The sequence below is a fragment of the Salmo salar genome, chromosome 19 (genome assembly GCF_965601325.2).
Source record: "Salmo salar chromosome 19, fSalSal1, whole genome shotgun sequence".
NCBI classification, from domain to species: Eukaryota; Metazoa; Chordata; class Actinopteri; order Salmoniformes; family Salmonidae; genus Salmo; species Salmo salar.
In genome coordinates this window covers 8,119,135-8,137,695 of record NC_138309.1, presented here as the reverse complement: position 1 = coordinate 8,137,695, position 18,561 = coordinate 8,119,135, and the positions used below count along the sequence as shown (strand labels likewise).

The 18,561-nt window shown below is 43.0% G+C and overlaps 1 protein-coding gene across 1 annotated transcript in view; it reads left to right on the top strand.

Annotated features, from left to right (window-relative positions):
* The window catches only part of LOC106578368 (cadherin-related family member 1a), a 169,281-nt gene that overhangs the window by 96,043 nt on the left and 54,677 nt on the right, over nucleotides 1-18,561 (top strand). The window contains exon 12 of the mRNA XM_082965589.1: nucleotides 5,344-5,496. Within this exon, the coding sequence (XP_082821715.1) occupies nucleotides 5,344-5,496 (153 nt within the window). The remainder of the gene's footprint in view (nucleotides 1-5,343; nucleotides 5,497-18,561) is intronic.

Sequence of the window (18,561 nt, the reverse complement as noted above, 5' to 3'; positions counted from 1 at the left end):
GTTGTCATTCTTCTTCATTTTTCAGAATAAAAGCCTGAAACAATGTCTAAAGACTGCTGACATCTAGTGGAAGCCATAGGAACTGCAATCTAGGTCCTAACCCATGACATACTGTATAGGCAGGCAATGGAAAAGTACCCACACCAAAAATATCCCACTGCCTGGATGGATTTTCCTCAGGTTTTTGCCTGCCATATGTTATACTCACAGACATTATTTTAACAGTTTTGGAAACTTTAGAGTGTTTTCTATCCAATAGTACCATGCATATGCATATCCTAGCTTCTGGGCCTGAGTAACAGGCAGTTTACATTGGGCACCTCATTCATCCAAAATTCAAAATACTGCCCCCTACCCAAGAGAGGCTAAACTTCTTGAATTCAACCATTATTGGGTTCAAATACACATTTATATTTGTGAACAGCCATCCACAACAACCACAATCCGTAAGGTACAAATAGCTAAATGAGAGAGCATCAGTGTGATTCACATCAACGCGCTATGTAGATATCAATAATAAGTGATATCCGTCTCGCCGCAGACTACACCACTGCTGTCACCCTTACCAAGCATTTATTCAAGTTGGATAATCTTTTGATGCTGACAGCAGTCACACCATTGAAAAACACAGCTTCGATTGTAGCCTACAAAAGCTTATTCCTGCTCTTTTCCCGCAATCCATCAAACACATTTGGTGTGTTATCATAGTGGCCTCTGACTTGTGGTCAGACTCGCTCAAGTGGAACAAACTTAAACTCCACCTTTTTTCAATGCTGACTTGAATGTCAGATTTTTTTCACAAACATACTACTGAATTTAAAAGTAATCCTAGTTTTTTTTAAAGTATCTGTAATCTGATTACCATATTTTTGCAGGTAACGTAACTGATTACAGTTACTGTTTTTTGTAATCCCTTCCATGTTACCGTTTTTTGTTTTTTGTAATCCCTTAGTTACCGTTTTTTGTAATCCCTTCCATGTTACATGTAATCCATTACTCCCCATCCTTGACTACTGACCACAACTCCTGACCACAACTACTAAACACAACTACTAAACACAACTACTGACTACAACTACTGACTACAACCACAACTTCTGACCACAACCACACAATTCCTGACCAGACAAATACTGAACACAACGACTGACCATAACTAATGACCACAACAACTGACCACAAAAACACAGCTACTGACCATAACTACTGAGAACAACTTCTGACAACTATTAGCCAAACTACTGACAACAACTATTGAAAACAAAAACAAAATGACTGACCATAATTACTGACCACCAAAACTACTGACCACATCTCCTGACAACAACTACTGCCCACAACCACACAACTACTGACCACAGTAGGATAAACTGAATAAAAGTAACCACTGGCAAAATCCTAAAGGAAAACCTGGTTCAGTCTGCTTTCCAACAGACACTGGGAGACTAATTCACTTTCACCAGGACAATATCCTAAAACACTAGGCCAACTATACACTGGAGTGGTTTACCAAGATGACATTTAATGTTCCTTAGTTCCAGTTTTGACTTAAATCGTGTTGAAAATCTTATATTGACTCAGGGGTGTGAATACTTATATAAATGAGATATCTCACCTTGTCCAAAAGAGATTTAAATGGTTATCAAAACATCACACCAGGGTAAGCTTACACGAAACACAGCTCTTATCTTAAGTGTTTCTGAAATTCACCTTTCACCAGGAAAATAACCTTAAACACTAGACCAAATATACACTGGCGTTGCTTACAAAGACAACATTGAATGTTCCTGAATGGCCTAGTTATAGTTTTGACTTAAAGAGAGATTTACACGCATATCAAAATGTCACTCCAGGGTAAACCTACACAAAACACAGCCCTTATTTAAAGTTTTTCTAAAATTCCCTATGGGAAAAATGAATTATGGAAAAACTATTGGAACCACTTCCTGTCCATGTTTGATATTCAGAATAATCCCAATGTCATATATGTCAAAAAGACACACCTGGATTCAGAATTTGACCGGCTATGGACAAAACTCCAAATATGCATTAGAAATGGTCTGTATTCTCTAGAATACGTATATTGAAAACATGTCAAGTAAAGATATCTCCTGATATGGACCCTTTTCGCCCAGTGATATGTTGTGTTTGTCCCGACCGTTAGTGAAATTGTTGTACCAGTTTAAATGGGAAGTACACAAATTTTTACATTTAGCTTTATTTCCACTCTTTCTGTTCTTGAAATTGATCTCCCAAACGTGTGTGTATATATATATATATATATATATATATATATATATACATTAGCTCTAATTATATATATACTGCTCAAAACATAAAGGGAACACTAAAATAACACATCCTAGATCTGAATGAATGAAATAATCTTATTAAAAACTTTTTTCTTTACATAGTTGAATGTGCTGACAACAAAATCACACAAAAATAATCAATGGAAATCCAATTTATCAACACATGGAGGTCTGGATTTGGAGTCACACTCAAAATTTAAGTGGAAAACCACACTACAGGCTGATCCAACTTTGATGTAATGTCCTTAAAACAAGTCAAAATGAGGCTCAGTAGTGTGTGTGGCCTCCACGTGCCTGTATGACCTCCCTACAACACTTGGGCATGCTCCTGATGAGGTGGCGGATGGTCTCCTGAGGGATCTCCTCCCAGACCTGGACTAAAGCATCCGCCAACTCCTGGACAGTCTGTGGTGCAACGTGGCGTTGGTGGATGGAGCGAGACATGATGTCCCAGATGTACTCAATTGGATTCAGGTCTGGGGAATGGGCGGGCCAGTCCATAGCATCAATGCCTTCCTCTTGCAGGAACTGCTGACACACTCCAGCCACATGAGGTCTAGCATTGTTTGCATTAGGAGGAACCCAGGGCCAACCGCACCAGCATATGGTTTCACAAGGGGTCTGAGGATCTCATCTCGGTACCTAATGGCAGTCAGGCAACCTCCGGCGAGCACATTGAGGGCTGTGCGGCCCCCGAAAGAAATGCCACCCCACACCATGACTGACCCACCGCCAAACCGGTCATGCTGGAGGATGCTGCAGGCAGCAGAACGTTCTCCACGGCGTCTCCAGACTCTGTCATGTCTGTCACGTGCTCAGTGTGAACCTGCTTCATCTGTGAAGAATACAGGGCGCCAGTGGCGAATTTGCCAATCTTGGTGTTCTCTGGCAAATGTGGGTTGTAGACTCCGTATATATATATATACACTGCTCAAAAAAATAAAGGGAACACATAAACAACACAATGTAACGCCAAGTCAATCACACTTCTGTGAAATCAAACTGTCCACTTAGGAAGCAACACTGATTGACAATACATTTCACATGCTGTTGTACAAATGGAATAGACAACAGGTGGAAATTATAGGCAATTAGCAAGACACCCCCAATAAAGGAGTGGTTCTGCAGGTCGTAACCACAGACCACTTCTCAGTTCCTATGCTTCCTGGCTGATGTTTTGGTCACTTTTGAATGCTGGCGGTGCTTTCACTCTAGTGGTAGCATGAGACGGAGTCTACAACCCACACAAGTGGCTCAGGTAGTGCAGCTCATCTAGGATGGCACATCAATGCGAGCTGTGGCAAGAAGGTTTGCTGTGTCTGTCAGCGTAGTGTCCAGAGCATGGAGGCGCTACCAGGAGACAGGCCAGTACATCAGGAGACGTAGAGGAGGCCGTAGGAGGGCAACAACCCAGCAGCAGGACCGCTACCTCCGCCTTTATGCAAGGAGGAGCAGGATAAGCACTGCCAGAGCCCTGCAAAATGACCTCCAGCAGGCCACAAATGTGCATGTGTCTGCTCAAACGGTCAGAAACAGACTCCATGAGGGTGGTATGAGGGCCCGACGTCCACAGGTGGGGGTTGTGCTTACAGCCCAACACAGTGCAGGACGTTTGGCATTTGCCTGAGAACACCAAGATTGGCAAATTCACCACTGGCGCCCTGTGCTCTTCACAGATGAAAGCAGGTTCACACTGATCCTCAGACCCCTTGTGAGACCATATGCTGGTGCGGTTGGCCCTGGGTTCCTCCTAATGCAAGACAATGCTAGACCTCATGTGGCTGAAGTGTGTCAGCAGTTCCTGCAAGAGGAAGGCATTGATGCTATGGACTGGCCCGCCCGTTCCCCGGACCTGAATCCAAATGAGCACATCTGGGACATCATGTCTCGCTCCATCCACCAACGCCACGTTGCACCACAGACTGTCCAGGAGTCCAGCCACCTCATCAGGAGCATGCCCAGGCATTGTAGGGAGGTCATACAGGCACGTGGAGGCCACACACACTACTGAGCCTCATTTTGACTTGTTTTAAGGACATTACATCAAAGTTGGATCAGCCTGTAGTGTGGTTTTCCACTTTAATTTTGAGTGTGACTCCAAATCCAGACCTCCATGGGTTGATAAATTGGATTTCCATTGATTATTTTTGTGTGATTTTGTTGTCAGCACATTCAACTATGTAAAGAAAAAAGTATTTAATAAGTTATTTCTTTCATTCAGATCTAGGATGTGTTGTTTAAGTGTTCCCTTTATTTTTTTGAGCAGTATATATACACAGTGCATTCAGAAAGTTTTCAGACCCCTAGATTTTTTCCATATTTTGTTACGTGACAGCCTTATTCTAAAATTGATTAAATTGTTTTTTCCCACCTCATCAGTCTACACACAATAACTCATAATGACAAAACAAAAATAGTTTTTTAGAAATTTAGGCAAATGTATAAAAAACTAAAAATTAAATATCACATTTACATAAGTATCCAGACCCTTTACTTGGTACTTTGTTGAAGCACCTATGGCAGTGATTACTGCCTTGGATCATCTTGGGTATGACGCTACAAGCTTGGCACACCTGTATTTGGGGAGTTTCTCCCATTCGTCTCTGCAGATCCTCTCAAGCTCTGTCTGGTTGGATGGGGAGTGTCGCTGCACAGCTATTTTCAGGTCTCTCCAGAGATGTTTGATCGGGTTCAAGTCCGGGCTATGGCTGGGCCACTCAAGGACATTCAGAGACTTGTCTCGAAGCCATTCCTGCGTTGTCTTGGCTGTGTGCTTAGGGTCGTTGTCTTGTTGGAAGGTGTGAACCTTGGCCCCAGTCTGAGGTCCTGAGTGCTCTGGAGCAGGTTTTCATCAAGGATCTCTCTGTACTTTGCACCGTTCATCTTTCCCTCGATCCTGACTAGTCTCCCAGTCCCTGCCGCTGAAAAACATTGCAAAATGTTCAAAATGTACACCAATTGCTCATGTTGTAAGCTTGGTAAAGCTCGTGGCATTAGCTCTAATTAATGTCTCTTGGGTTGTGTGCTGCAGGGGTCCAATGCTAAATTCAACCTCATACTTGTTGGTCCTGGGCGGATGTTACGGGTGGTTCCCCAGACTGTGCTCAATGAGGCCCACGTGACCATCTTAGTGGAGGACTCTGCTGCCATGGACTATGAGAAATTCCATTTCCTCACCTTCAAGGTCTGTCTGTCTGTCTGTCTGTCTGTCTGTCTGTCTGTCTGTCTGTCTGTCTGTCTGTCTGTCTGTCTGTCTGTCTGTCTGTCTGTCTGTCTGTCTGTCTGTCTGTCTGTCTGTCTGTCTGTCTGTCTGTCTGTCTGTCTGTGTTATAGTTGAGTCTTATGTCTCTACAAGATCCCACCACACTGCTATCTATTCATTATTCACACATCTGATACCAGTAATTGCTTGATGATAAACAAAATCAATACAAATCTGAATCTACACAAGAGATTACATTGGGCGCTTTCACATATCCCCTTATGATTTGGATCCTGGAGCATTTGGTACCCTGAACTGTGCTATAAAGCATGTATGAAACACAAACTAATCTTGGCTGAAACGAATCTTGGACCTGCATGAGTAGTGGGTCTAAGATCCAGGACCAGAGTACCAGGTATTCTCACAAACGCTCCAGGAACCAAACAATTGTAGCCAATTTAATTTGTGAAAATGCTCATAGTTGTGAAATTCACGTGTGATGCATGTACTGTTTGTGGCTGAGTGGGATGATGAAGATCAATATTTTTGATGCGTACCAGTAAACGGGTGTGATCGGTCTACAGTGGTCCCTGCAGGATATGCTCAAAACGGTGCGATTAGAATGTCTATTCATGATTGACACAACAGTCCGTTTTTGAGCTGGCCACACATTTTTTCACAGAAACATTTTGCACAACTGTATTTCCTAAATGTGAGCAGTTTTTGGGGGGATGTAGCTGTTCAGACATTCACAGAAGTAACAACAGCATTCTCATCCAAATCGGAAAATGTTGGCCACCTTAGTCCTAGTGCTGACTGAGGAAAGCGTGAGCTAACACAAGTGGTCATATTTAGCTAACTCTCGGCTGAGAGAATCCATAAAATTAATTAAATAATAGAAATTACTATTTACAATGTATTACATCACGGGTGAGCTCATCAGTGATCGAAATAATTGAGTAAAACCTTTTCTAAAAGTCTAAAGTAATTTGATGGTGGCTAGAGTTTGTGCATGCTGCCATGTTTGTTTTTCTGTGTTAACCAAAAACAAGAAAATGTGACAAGATGAGTTGGGTCTGTTTGCAGTATGCATGTTGAGAAGAGGCATTTAGCTAACAAGCAATTACCTTAGCATTAGCTCATCATATAGTATAACCTTTAAAAAAAGGTATTTTAATACACATCACATGCGTCCATTACAATGTATTCAAGAATCAGAATGCAAGAATCGGAATGCAAACACAGCAAGATGGCGCCGGAGAAGAAGGCAGACATTTTACCTTCCCCCAACAGATTGTGTTTTTTTGTTTGTTTATCTGTTTTGTTTAACTTCTTTTTTTACTATTTTTGTACATAATGTTGCCGCTACCGTCTCTTATGACCGAAAATAACTTCTAGACATCAGGACTGCAATTCCTCACCACGGACTAGCAGAATCCCTTTTCTTCTTTCATGACTCTGACGAGCCCGAGGCGGAGGATATAAGGTTCCCTCGGGAACAGGATCAGAGCCCTGTGATCTGCGTGAAGAAGAGGCAGAGAAAGAGAGGCCAGAGAGCGGGCTGCCTGCTGAGAAGTCGGAGGTGATTGAATAAACCCCCACTTCCCTCAATTCTGCTAGCAAACATGCAATCTTTGGACAATACAATGGACGAGTTATTGGGAAGATTAAACTAACAACGGGACATTAAAAACAGTAACATCTTATGCTTCACGGAGTCATGGCTGAACAACGACAATATCAACATACAGCTGGCTGGTTATACGATGTACCGGCAGGATAGAACAGCGGCGTCTGGTAAGACGATGGGCGGCGGTCTATGTATTTTTGTAAACAACAGCTGATGCACAATATCTAAGGAAGTCTCAAGCTATTGCTCACCTGAGGTAGAGTTTCTCATGATAAGCTGCAGACATCATTACCTACCAAGAGAGTTTTCATCTATATTCTTTGTAGCTGTTTATATGCCACCACAGTCAGAGGCTGGTACTAAGATAGCATTGAATGAGCTGTATTCCGCCATAAGCAAAAAAGAAAACGTTCACCCAGAGGTGGCGCTCCTAGTAGCCGGGGACTTTAATGCAGGGAAACTTAAATCAGTTTTACCAAATTTCTATCAGCATATTAAATGTGCAATCAGAGGGAAAATAACACTGGACCACCAATACTCCACACACAGAGATGCATACAAAGCTCTCCCTCGCCCTCCATTTGGCAAATCTGACCATAATTCCATCCTCTTGATTCCTGCTTAGAATCAAAAATGAAAGCAGGAAGCACCAGTGACAAGATCAATAAAAAAAATGGTCAGATGAAGCAGATGCTAAGCGACAAGACTTTTGCTAGCACAGACTGGAATATGTTCCGGGATTCCTCCAATGGCATTGAGGAGTACACCACATCTGTCATTGGCTTCATCAATAAGTGCACCGATGACGTCGTCCCCACAATGACTGTACGTACTGTGGTATCCCAGGAGGTCTACCCCAGGGGATGGTAATAGACGGGAGGTACGTGAGGCGACGTTGGCTCCCTCTGCTGGGAATATGGGAGCTGGGCACCCCAATACAGCTCTAAGTTGAGGTAATTAGAGAAAAGTGCCAACCAGCTGTGGAGGCCAAATAAAAGGAGCACGGTGGCACACCGTGGGAGAGAATGGGGAGAGACTGACACCAAGCCACAGTAGAGAAGAAGGACCGAGCTAAACCTAAGTGATTTTCTTTGTTATGTTTATTTTCTGTCTTAGTAAAGTTGTTTTTGCGGACTAAAACCTCCCTGTCTCTGTGTCAATCTCTGCATGCTCAACCCAACACCCCACGGTTTACCACAGTACATACCCCAACCAGAAGCCATGGATTACAGCCAGCATCCGCACTGAGCTAAAGGCTAGAGCTGCCGCTTTCAAGGAGTGGGACTCTAAACTGGAAGCTTATAAGAAATCCCACTATGCCCTCCATATGCCCTCTGATGAACCATCAAACAGGCAAAGCATGAATACAGGACTAAGAACAAGTTGTACTACACCAGCTCTGATGCTCGTCAGATGTGGCAGGGCCTGCAAACCATTACAGAATACATAGGGAAGCACAGCCGAGAGCTGCCCAGTTACACAAGCCTCCTGGACGAGCTAAACTACTTCTGAGCTCGCTTCGAGGCAAATAACAATGAAACATGCATGAGAGCACCAGCTGTGCCGCAAGACTGTGTGATCACCCTCTCTGCAGCCAATGTGAGTAAGAACTTTAGACAGGTCAACATTCACAAGGCCGCTGGGCCAGACAGATTACCAGGATGTGTACTGCGAGCATCCGTTGACCAACTAGCAAGTGTCTTCACTGACATTTTCAACTTCTCCCTATCCGACTCTGTAATAACAACATGTTTTAACCTCTTATGGCTAGGGGGCAGTATTTTCACGGCTGGATAAAAAACGTACCCGATTTAATCTGGTTACCACTCCTACCCAGTAACTAGAATACGCATATACTTATTATATATGGATAGAAAACACCCTAAAGTTTCTAAAACTGTTTGAATGGTGTCTGTGAGTATAACAGAACTCAAATGGCAGGTCAAAACCTGAGAGATTCCTTTACAGGAAGTGGCCTGTCTGACCATTTCTGGAACTTCTTTGCCATCTCTATCTTTTACAAAGGATCTCTGCTCTAACGTGACACTTCCTACGTCGTCCATAGGCTCTCAGAGCCCGGGAAAAAACAGAATGTCGTCATCCCAGCCCCAGGCTGAAACACATTATCGCCTTTCTCAAGTGGTCGATCAAGGGACTGTGGGCTTAGGCGCGTGACCTGGCTGCCCCCGTCTTTGTGATTTTTTCCTCTGTTTGCCGAAAAGGAGATTCCCGGTCGGAATATTATCGCTTTTCTACGAGAAAAATGGCATAAAAATTGATTTTAAACAGCGGTTGACATGCTTCGAAGTACGGTAATGGAATATTTCGAATTTTTTTGTCACGAATTGCGCCATGCGCGCGACCCTTTTTTACCATTCGGATACTGTCTGGGACGCACGAACAAAACGTCGCTATTCGGATATAACGATGGATTATTTTGGACCAACCCAACATTTGTTATTGAAGTGGCAGTCCTGGGAGTGCATTCTGACGAAGACAACAAAAGGTAATCAAACTTTTATAATAGTAAATCTGATATTGGTGAGTGCTAAACTTGCCGGGTGTCTAAATAGCTAGCCCGTGATGGCTGGGCTATGTACTTAGAATATTGCAAAATGTGCTTTCACCAAAAAGCTATTTTAAAATTGGACATATCGAGTGCATAGAGGAGTTCTGTATCTATAATTCTTAAAATTATTGTTATGCTTTTTGTGAACGTTTATCGTGAGTAATTTAGTAAATTGTTAGCAAATTCCTCCGGAAGTTTGCGGGGGGTATGCTAGTTCTGAACGTCACATGCTAATGTAAAAAGCTGTTTTTTGATATAAATATGAACTTGATTGAACAAAACATGCATGTATTGTATAACATAATGTCCTAGGTGTGTCATCTGATGAAGATCATCAAAGGTTAGTGCTGCATTTAGCTGTCTTCTGGGTTTTTGTGACATTATATGCTAGCTTGAAAAATGGGTGTCTGATTATTTCTGGCTTGGTACTCTGCTGACATAATCTAATGTTTTGCTTTCGCTGTAAAGCCTTTTTGAAATCGGACAGTGTGGTTAGATAAAGGAGAGTCTTGTCTTTAAAATGCTGTGAAATAGTCATATGTTTGAAAAATTGAAGTTTTTGTATTTTTGAGGAATTTGTAATTCGCGCCACGCCTATCATTGGATATTGGAGCAGGTGTTCCGCTAGCGGAACGTCTAGATGTAAGAGGCAGACCACCATAGTGCCTGTTCCCAAGAACACTAAGGTATGTGTATATATACATAAACTGCTCAAAAAAATAAAGGGAACACAATGTAACTCCAAGTCAATGACACTTCTGTGAAATCAAACTGTCCACTTAGGAAGCAACACTGATTGACAATACATTTCACATGCTGTTGTGCAAATGGAATAGACAACAGGTGGAAATTATAGGCAATTAGCAAGACACCCCCAATAAAGGAGTGGTTCTGCAGGTGGGGACCACAGACCACTTCTCAGTTCCTATGCTTCCTGGCTGATGTTTTGGTCACTTTTGAATGCTGGCGGTGCTTTCACTCTAGTGGTAGCATGAGACGGAGTCTACAACCCACACAAGTGGCTCAGGTAGTGCAGCTCATCCAGGATGGCACATCAATGCGAGCTGTGGCAAGAAGGTTTGCTGTGTCTGTCAGCGTAGTGTCCAGAGCATGGAGGCGCTACCAGGAGACAGGCCAGTACATCAGGAGACGTGGAGGAGGCCGTAGGAGGGCAACAACCCAGCAGCAGGACCGCTACCTCCGCCTTTGTGCAAGGAGGAGCAGGAGGAGCACTGCCAGAGCCCTGCAAAATGACCTCCAGCAGGCCACAAATGTGCATGTGTCTGCTCAAACGGTCAGAAACAGACTCCATGAGGGTGGTATGAGGGCCCGACGTCTACAGGTGGGGGTTGTGCTTACAGCCCAACACCGTGCAGGACGTTTGGCATTTGCCAGAGAACACCAAGATTGGCAAATTCGCCACTGGCACCCTGTGCTCTTCACAGATGAAAGCAGGTTCACACTGAGCACATGTGACAGACGTGACAGAGTCTGGAGACGCCGTGTAGAACGTTCTGCTGCCTGCAACATCCTCCAGCATGACCGGTTTGGCGGTGGGTCAGTCATGGTGTGGTGTGGCATTTCTTTTGGGGGCCGCACAGTCCTCCACATGCTCACCAGAGGTAGCCTGACTGCCATTAGGTACCGAGATGAGATCCTCAGACCCCTTGTGAGACCATATGCTGGTGCGGTTGGCCCTGGGTTCCTCCTAATGCAAGACAATGCTAGACCTCATGTGGCTGGAGTGTGTCAGCAGTTCCTGCAAGAGGAAGGCATTGATGCTATGGACTGGCCCGCCCATTCCCCAGACCTGAATCCAATTGAGCACATCTGTGACATCATGTCTCGCTCCATCCACCAACGCCACATTGCACCACAGACTGTCCAGGAGTTGGCGGATGCTTTAGTCCAGGTCTGGGAGGAGATCCCTCAGGAGACCATCCGCCACCTCATCAGGAGCATGCCTAGGCGTTGTAGGGAGGTCATACAGGCACGTGGAGGCCACACACACTATTGAGCCTCATTTTGACTTGTTTTAAGGACATTACATCAAAGTTGGATCAGCCTGTAGTGTGGTTTTCCACTTTAATTTTGAGTGTGACTCCAATTCCAGACCTCAATGGGTTGATAAATTGGATTTCCATTGATTATTTTTGCGTGATTTTGTTGTCAGCACATTCAACTATGTAAAGAAAAAAGTATTTAATAAGATTATTTCATTCATTCTGATCTAGGATGTGTTATTTTAGTGTTCCCTTTATTTTTTTGAGCAGTATATATATATATATATATATATATATATATATATATATATATATATATATATATATATACATACACACACACACACACGTTCTGAAAGGCCCCAGAGTCTGCAACACCACTAAGCAAGGGGTACCACCAAGCAAGCAGCACCATGAAGACCAAGGAGCTTTCCAAACAGGTCAGGGACAAAGTTGTGGAGTAGTACAGATCAGTGTTGGGTTATAAAAAAATCTGAAACTTTGAACATCCCACAGAGCAGTATTAAATCCATTATTAAAAAATGGAAAGAATATGGCACCACAACAAACCTGCCAAGAGAGGGCCGCCCACCAAAACTCACGGACCATGCAAGGAGGGCATTGATCAGAGAGGCAACAAGGAGACCAAAGATAACCCTGAAGGAGCTCCACAGCAGAGATTGGAGTATCTGTCCATAGGACCACTTGAAGCCGTACACTCCACAGAGCTGGGCTTTACGGAAGTGTGGCCAGAAAAAAAAGGCATTGCTTAATAAAGAGAAAAATAAGCAAACACGTTTGGTGTTCGCCAAAAGGCATGTGGGAGACTCCCCAAACACATGGAAGAAGGTACTCTGGTCAGGAAAATGCTATGTCTGGCACAATCCCAACACCTCTCATCACCCCGAGAACATCATCCTGTGGGGATGTTTTTCATCGGCAGGGACTGGGAAACTGGTCAGAATTGAAGGAATGATGGATGCCACTAAATACACATTTCTTGAGGGAAACCTAATTCAGTCTTCCAGAAATTTGAGACTTGGTAGGAATGTTGTGTAAATCAAATGATACAAACCCCCAAAAAGTACATTTTAATTCCAGGTTGTAAGGCAACAAAATAGGAAAAATGCCAAAGGGGGTGAATAGTTATGCAAGGCACTGTATATTCTGTTTTACTCATTTCATATGTATATACTGTATTCAACTGTATTTTAGTCAATGCCACTCCGACATTGCTCGTTCAAAAATGTATATATTTCTTAACTCCATTCTTTTACTGTTATATTTGTTTGTATTGTGAATTGTTACCTACTACTCTACTGTTGGAGCTAGGAACACAAGCATTTCGCTACTCTCGCAATAACATCTGCTAAATATTTGTATGCGACCAATACAATTGTATTTGACTTTATTAGATTTTCTCCAGTGGGTAGGCTATTGGAAGGGGATAACAGCATATACCCTAATCACCCTCACTGATCATCGATCTGTAAAACAATGGTCCAGTCGTAGTGCACCATGCACCAGGCTCCAGGTTCTAACTGCCACTTTTGTTCTGCGCTCCATAATATTACATTTCCCAAGTTGGGATCAATAAAGTACTTTTCTACAAAACCAATATTATTTGTCACATGTGCCGAAAACAACAGGTAGACCTTACAGTGAAATGCTTACTTACAAGCCCTTATCTAACAATGCAATTAAGAAAAATACCTAAAAAAGTAAGAAATAAAAGTAACAAATAATTCAAGAGCAGCAGTAAAATAACAATATCTAGGCTATATATAAGGGGTACCGGTACAGAGTCAATGTACGGGGGCACCGGTTAGTCAAGGTAATTGAGGTAATATGTACATGTAGGTGGAGTTATTAAAGTGACTATGCATAGATAATAACAGAGAGCAGCAGCAGCATAAAAGGGGGGGGGGGGCAATGCAAATAGTCTGGGTAGCAATTTGATTAGATGTTGTTTAGAAGCCTCTTGGACCTAGACTTGGCGCTCCGGTACCACTTGGCATGTGGTAGCAGAGAGAACAGTCTATGACTAGGTTGGCTGGAGTCTTTGACAATTTTTAGGGCCTTCCTCTGACACCGCCTGGTATAGAGGTCCTGGATTGCAGGAAGCTTGGCCCTAGTGATGTACTGGGCCGTACGCACTACACTCTGTAGTGCCTTGCGGTCGGAGGCCAAGCAATTGCCATACCAGGCAGTGATGCAACCAGTCAGAATGTTCTCGATACCAAAACGTTTCAGTCTCCTGAGAGAGAAATAGGTTTTGTCGTGCCCTCTTCATGACTGTCTTGGTGTGCTTGGACCATGTTAGTTTGCTGGTGATGTGGACACCAAGCAACTTGAAGCTCTCAACCTGCTCCAGTACAGCCCCGTCGATGAGAATGGGGATGTGCCCGGTCCTCCTTTTCTTGTAGTCCACAATCATCTCCTTTGTCTTGATCACGTTGAGGGAGATGTTGTTGTCCTTGCACCACATGGTCAGGTATCTGACCTCCTACCTATAGGCTGTCTTGTTGTTGTGGGTGATCAGGCATACCACTGTTGTGTCATCGGCAAATTTTATGATGGTGTTGGAGTCGTGTCTGGCCGTGCAGTCATGAGTGAACAGGGAGTACAGGAGCGGACTGAGCACACACCCCTGAGGGGCCCCCGTGCTGAGGATCAGCGTGGCTGATGTGTTGTTACCTACCCTTACCACCTGGGGGCAGGCAGTCTAGAATTCCAGGATCCAGTTGCAGAGGAGGTGTTTAGTCCCAGGGTCCTAGGGGTATTGATGAGCTTTGAGGGCACTATGGTGTTGAACTCTAAGCTGTAGTCAATGAATAGCGTTTTCACATAGGTGTTCCTTTTGTCCAGGTGTGAAAGGCAGTGTGGAGTGCAATAGAGATTGCATGATCTGTGGGGCGGTATGCAAATTGGAGTGGATCTAGGGTTTCTGGGATGATGGTGTTGATGTGAGCCATGAACAACCTTTCAAAGCACTTTATGGCTACAGACATGAGTGCTACGGGTCTGTAGTCATTTAGGCAGGTAACCATAGTGTTATTGGGCACAGGGACTATGGTGGTCTGCTTGAAACATGTTGGTATTACAGACTCAGACAGGGAAAGATTGAAAATGAAAATGGCCTTGTGAATGTTGACCTGTTTAAAGTCCTTACTCACATCGGCTGAGTAGAGCGTGATCACACAGTCATCCGGAACAGCTGGAGCTCTCATGCATTTCAGTGTTACTTGCCTCAAAGCGAGCATACAAGTAATTTAGCTCGTCTGGTAGGCAATTGTCACTGTGTAGCTCTCAGCTGAGCTTCCCTTTGTATTCTGTAATAGTTTGCAAGTCCTGCCACATCCGAGTGTCAGAGCCAGTGTAGTACGATTCGATCTTAGTCCTGCCTGTTTGATGGTTCGTCGGAGGGCATAGCGGGATTTCTTATAAGCTTCCGGTTTAGAGTCCCTCTTCTTGAAAACGGCAGCTCTAACCTTTAGCTCAGTGCAGATGGTGCCTGTAATCCATGGCTTCTGGTTGGGGTATGTACGTACAGTCACTGTGGGGACAACATCATCGATGCACTTATTGATGAAGCCATTGACTGATGTGGTGTACTCCTCAATGCCATCGGAAGAATCCTGGAACATATTCCAGTCTGTGCTAGCAAAACAGTCCGGTAGCTTAGCATCTGCTTCATCTGACCACTTTTCTTATTGACTGAGTCACTGGTGCTCCCTGCTTGAATTTCTGCTTGTAAGCAGGAATCAGGAGGATGGAATGATTGTATGGGGAATTTGTTTATGGCTCTATCACTTCCTAATCATCAAAGGAAATTAATCAGTTGGGGATAGGGGGCAGTATTGGCACAGCCGGATAAAAAACGTACCCGATTTAATCTGGTTACTACTCCTGCCCAATAACTAGAATATGCATATAAAACACCCTAACGTTTCTAAAACTGTTTGAATGGTGTCTGTGAGTATAACAGAACTCATATGGCAGGCCAAAACCTGAGAAGATTCCAAACAGGAAGAGCCCTCTCTGACCATTTCTTGGCCTTCTTTGTCATCTCTATCCAAAACAAAGGATCTCTGCTGTAACGTGACATTTTCTAAGGCTCCCATAGGCTCTCAGAAGGCGCCAGAATGTTGAATGATGACTCTACAGTTACTGGCTGAAAAACAGTAGCGCATTTGGTAAGTGGTTGATCTGAGAACAATGAGACTGGTGCGCGCGTGCACGTGAAGAGTCCATTTTACTTTCTCAGTCTTTGAACCAAAACAACGACTCCCGGTCGGAATATTATCGCTATTTTACGAGAAATTTTTTGTCACGAAACGCGGCGGGCGCGTCACCCTTCGTTACCCTTCGGATAGTGTCTTGAACGCAAAACTATTTGGATATAACTATGGATTATTTGGAACCAAAACAACATTTGTTATTGAAGTAGAAGTCCTGGGAGTGCATTCTGACGAAGAACAGCAAAGGTAATCCAATTTTTCTTATAGTAAATCTGAGTTTGGTGAGTACCAAACTTGGTGGGTGTCAAAATAGCTAGCCTGTGATGGCCGGGTTATCTACTCAGAATATTGCAAAATGTGCTTTCACCGAAAAGCTATTTTAACCTGTTATGGCTAGGGGGCAGTATTTTCTCGGACGGATAAAAAAACGTACCCGATTTAATCTGATTAGTACTCCTGCCCAGAAACTAGAATATGCATATAATTATTAGCTTTGGATAGAAAACACTCCAAAGTTTCTAAAACTGTTTGAATGGTGTCTGTGAGTATAACAGAACTCATTTGGCAGGCCAAAACCTGAGAAGATTCTGTACAGGAAGTACCCTGTCTGACCATTTCTTGGCCTTGTTGATTATCTCTATCAATTACAGGGGATCTCTGCTCTTACGTGACACTTTCTACGGCTCACATGGTCTCTCAGAAGGCGGCAAAATGCTGAATCGTGGCTTTGCCGGCTCTGGCTGAAACAAAGTAGCGCGTTTGGGTAGTGGCTGGTTACAGTACTGTGAGACTAACGCTCGTGCCCGCGTCGACCGAAAGCTTTCTTTTCCTTTGTCTGTTTAGCTAAACGGAGATTCCCGGTCGGAATATTATCGCTTTTTTACGAGAAAAATTGCATAAAAATGGATTTTAAACAGCGGTTGACATGCTTCGAAGTACGGTAATGGAATATTTAGAAATCTTTTGTCACGAATAGCGCCATGCTCGCGACCCTGATTTACCATTTCGGATAGTGTCTTGGAACGCACGACCAAAACGCCGCAATTTGGATATAACGATGGATTATTTTGGACCAAACCAACATTTGTTATTGAAGTAGCAGTCCTGGGAGTGCATTCTGACGAAGACAACAAAGGTAATGAAACTTTTGTAATAGTAAATCGGAGTTTGATCAGGGCTAAACTTGGTCGGTGTCTAAATGGCTAGCCGTGATGGCTGGGCTATCTACTGAGAATATTGCAAAATGTGCTTTCACCGAAAAGCTATTTTAAAATCTGACACCTCGATTGCACAAAGGAGTTCTGTATCTATAATTCTTAAAATAATTGTTATGTTTTTTGTGAACGTTTATCGTGAGTAATTTAGTAAATTCACCGGATGTTTGCAAGGGGTATGCTAGTTCTGAACGTCACATGCTAATGTAAAAAAGCTGGTTTTTGATATAAATATGAACTTGATTGAACAAAACATGCATGCATTGTATAACATAATGTCCTAGGGTTGTCATCTGATGAAGATCATCAAAGGTTAGTGCTGCATTTAGCTGTGGTTTTGTTTTTTGTGACATTATATGCTAGCTTGAAAAATGGGTGTCTGATTATTTCTGGCTGGGTACTCTGCTGACATAATCTAATGTTTTGCTTTCGCTGTAAAGCCTTTTTGAAATCGGACAGTGTGGTTAGATTAACGAGAGTCTTGTCTTTAAAATGCTGTAAAATAGTAATATGTTTGAAAAATGGAAGTTTTCGGATTTTAGAGGAATTTGTAATTCGCGCCACGCCCATCATTGGATATTGGAGCAGGTGTTCCGCTAGCGGAACGTCTAGATGTAAGAGGTTAAAATCGGACACCGCGATTGCATAAAGGAGTTCTGTATCTATAATTCTTAAAATAATTGTTATGTTTTTTGTGAACGTTTATCGTGAGTAATTTAGTAAATTCACCGGAAGTGTTCGGTGGGAATGCTAGTCACATGCTAGTCACATGCTAATGTAAAAAGCTGTTTTTTGACATAAATATGAACTTGATTGAACAAAACATGCATATATTGTATAACATAATGTCCTAGGAGTGTCATCTGATGAAGAACATCAAAGATTAGTGCTGCATTTAGCTGTGGTTTTGGTTTTGTGACATTATACGCTAGCTTGAAAAATGGGTGTCTGATTATTTCTGGCTGGGTACTCTGCTGACATAATCTAATGTTTTGCTTTCGTGGGAAAGCCTGTTTGAAATCGGACAGTGTGGTTAGATTAACGAGAGTCTTGTCTTTAAAATGGTGTAAAATTGTAATATGTTTGAGAAATTGAAGTAATAGAATTTCTAAGGTATTTGAATATCGCGCCACGGGATTCCACTGGCTGTTGACTAGGGTGGGACGCAAACGTCCCACCTAGCCCAGATAGGTTAAACGAAAAGGAATGAAAGCATAAACAAAAGCTATACAAAACATAGTTATCACACCTTAATCATCTAATTGGACTGTATTCTATATATGTCCAAGGTCTTGGCAAAATGACCCTATCATGGCGTTGTCTAATGTCATATCTAGTGTGTTTCTAATATGCGGTGTGTTGCTTAGGGCACGAAGTTGAAAACTATATG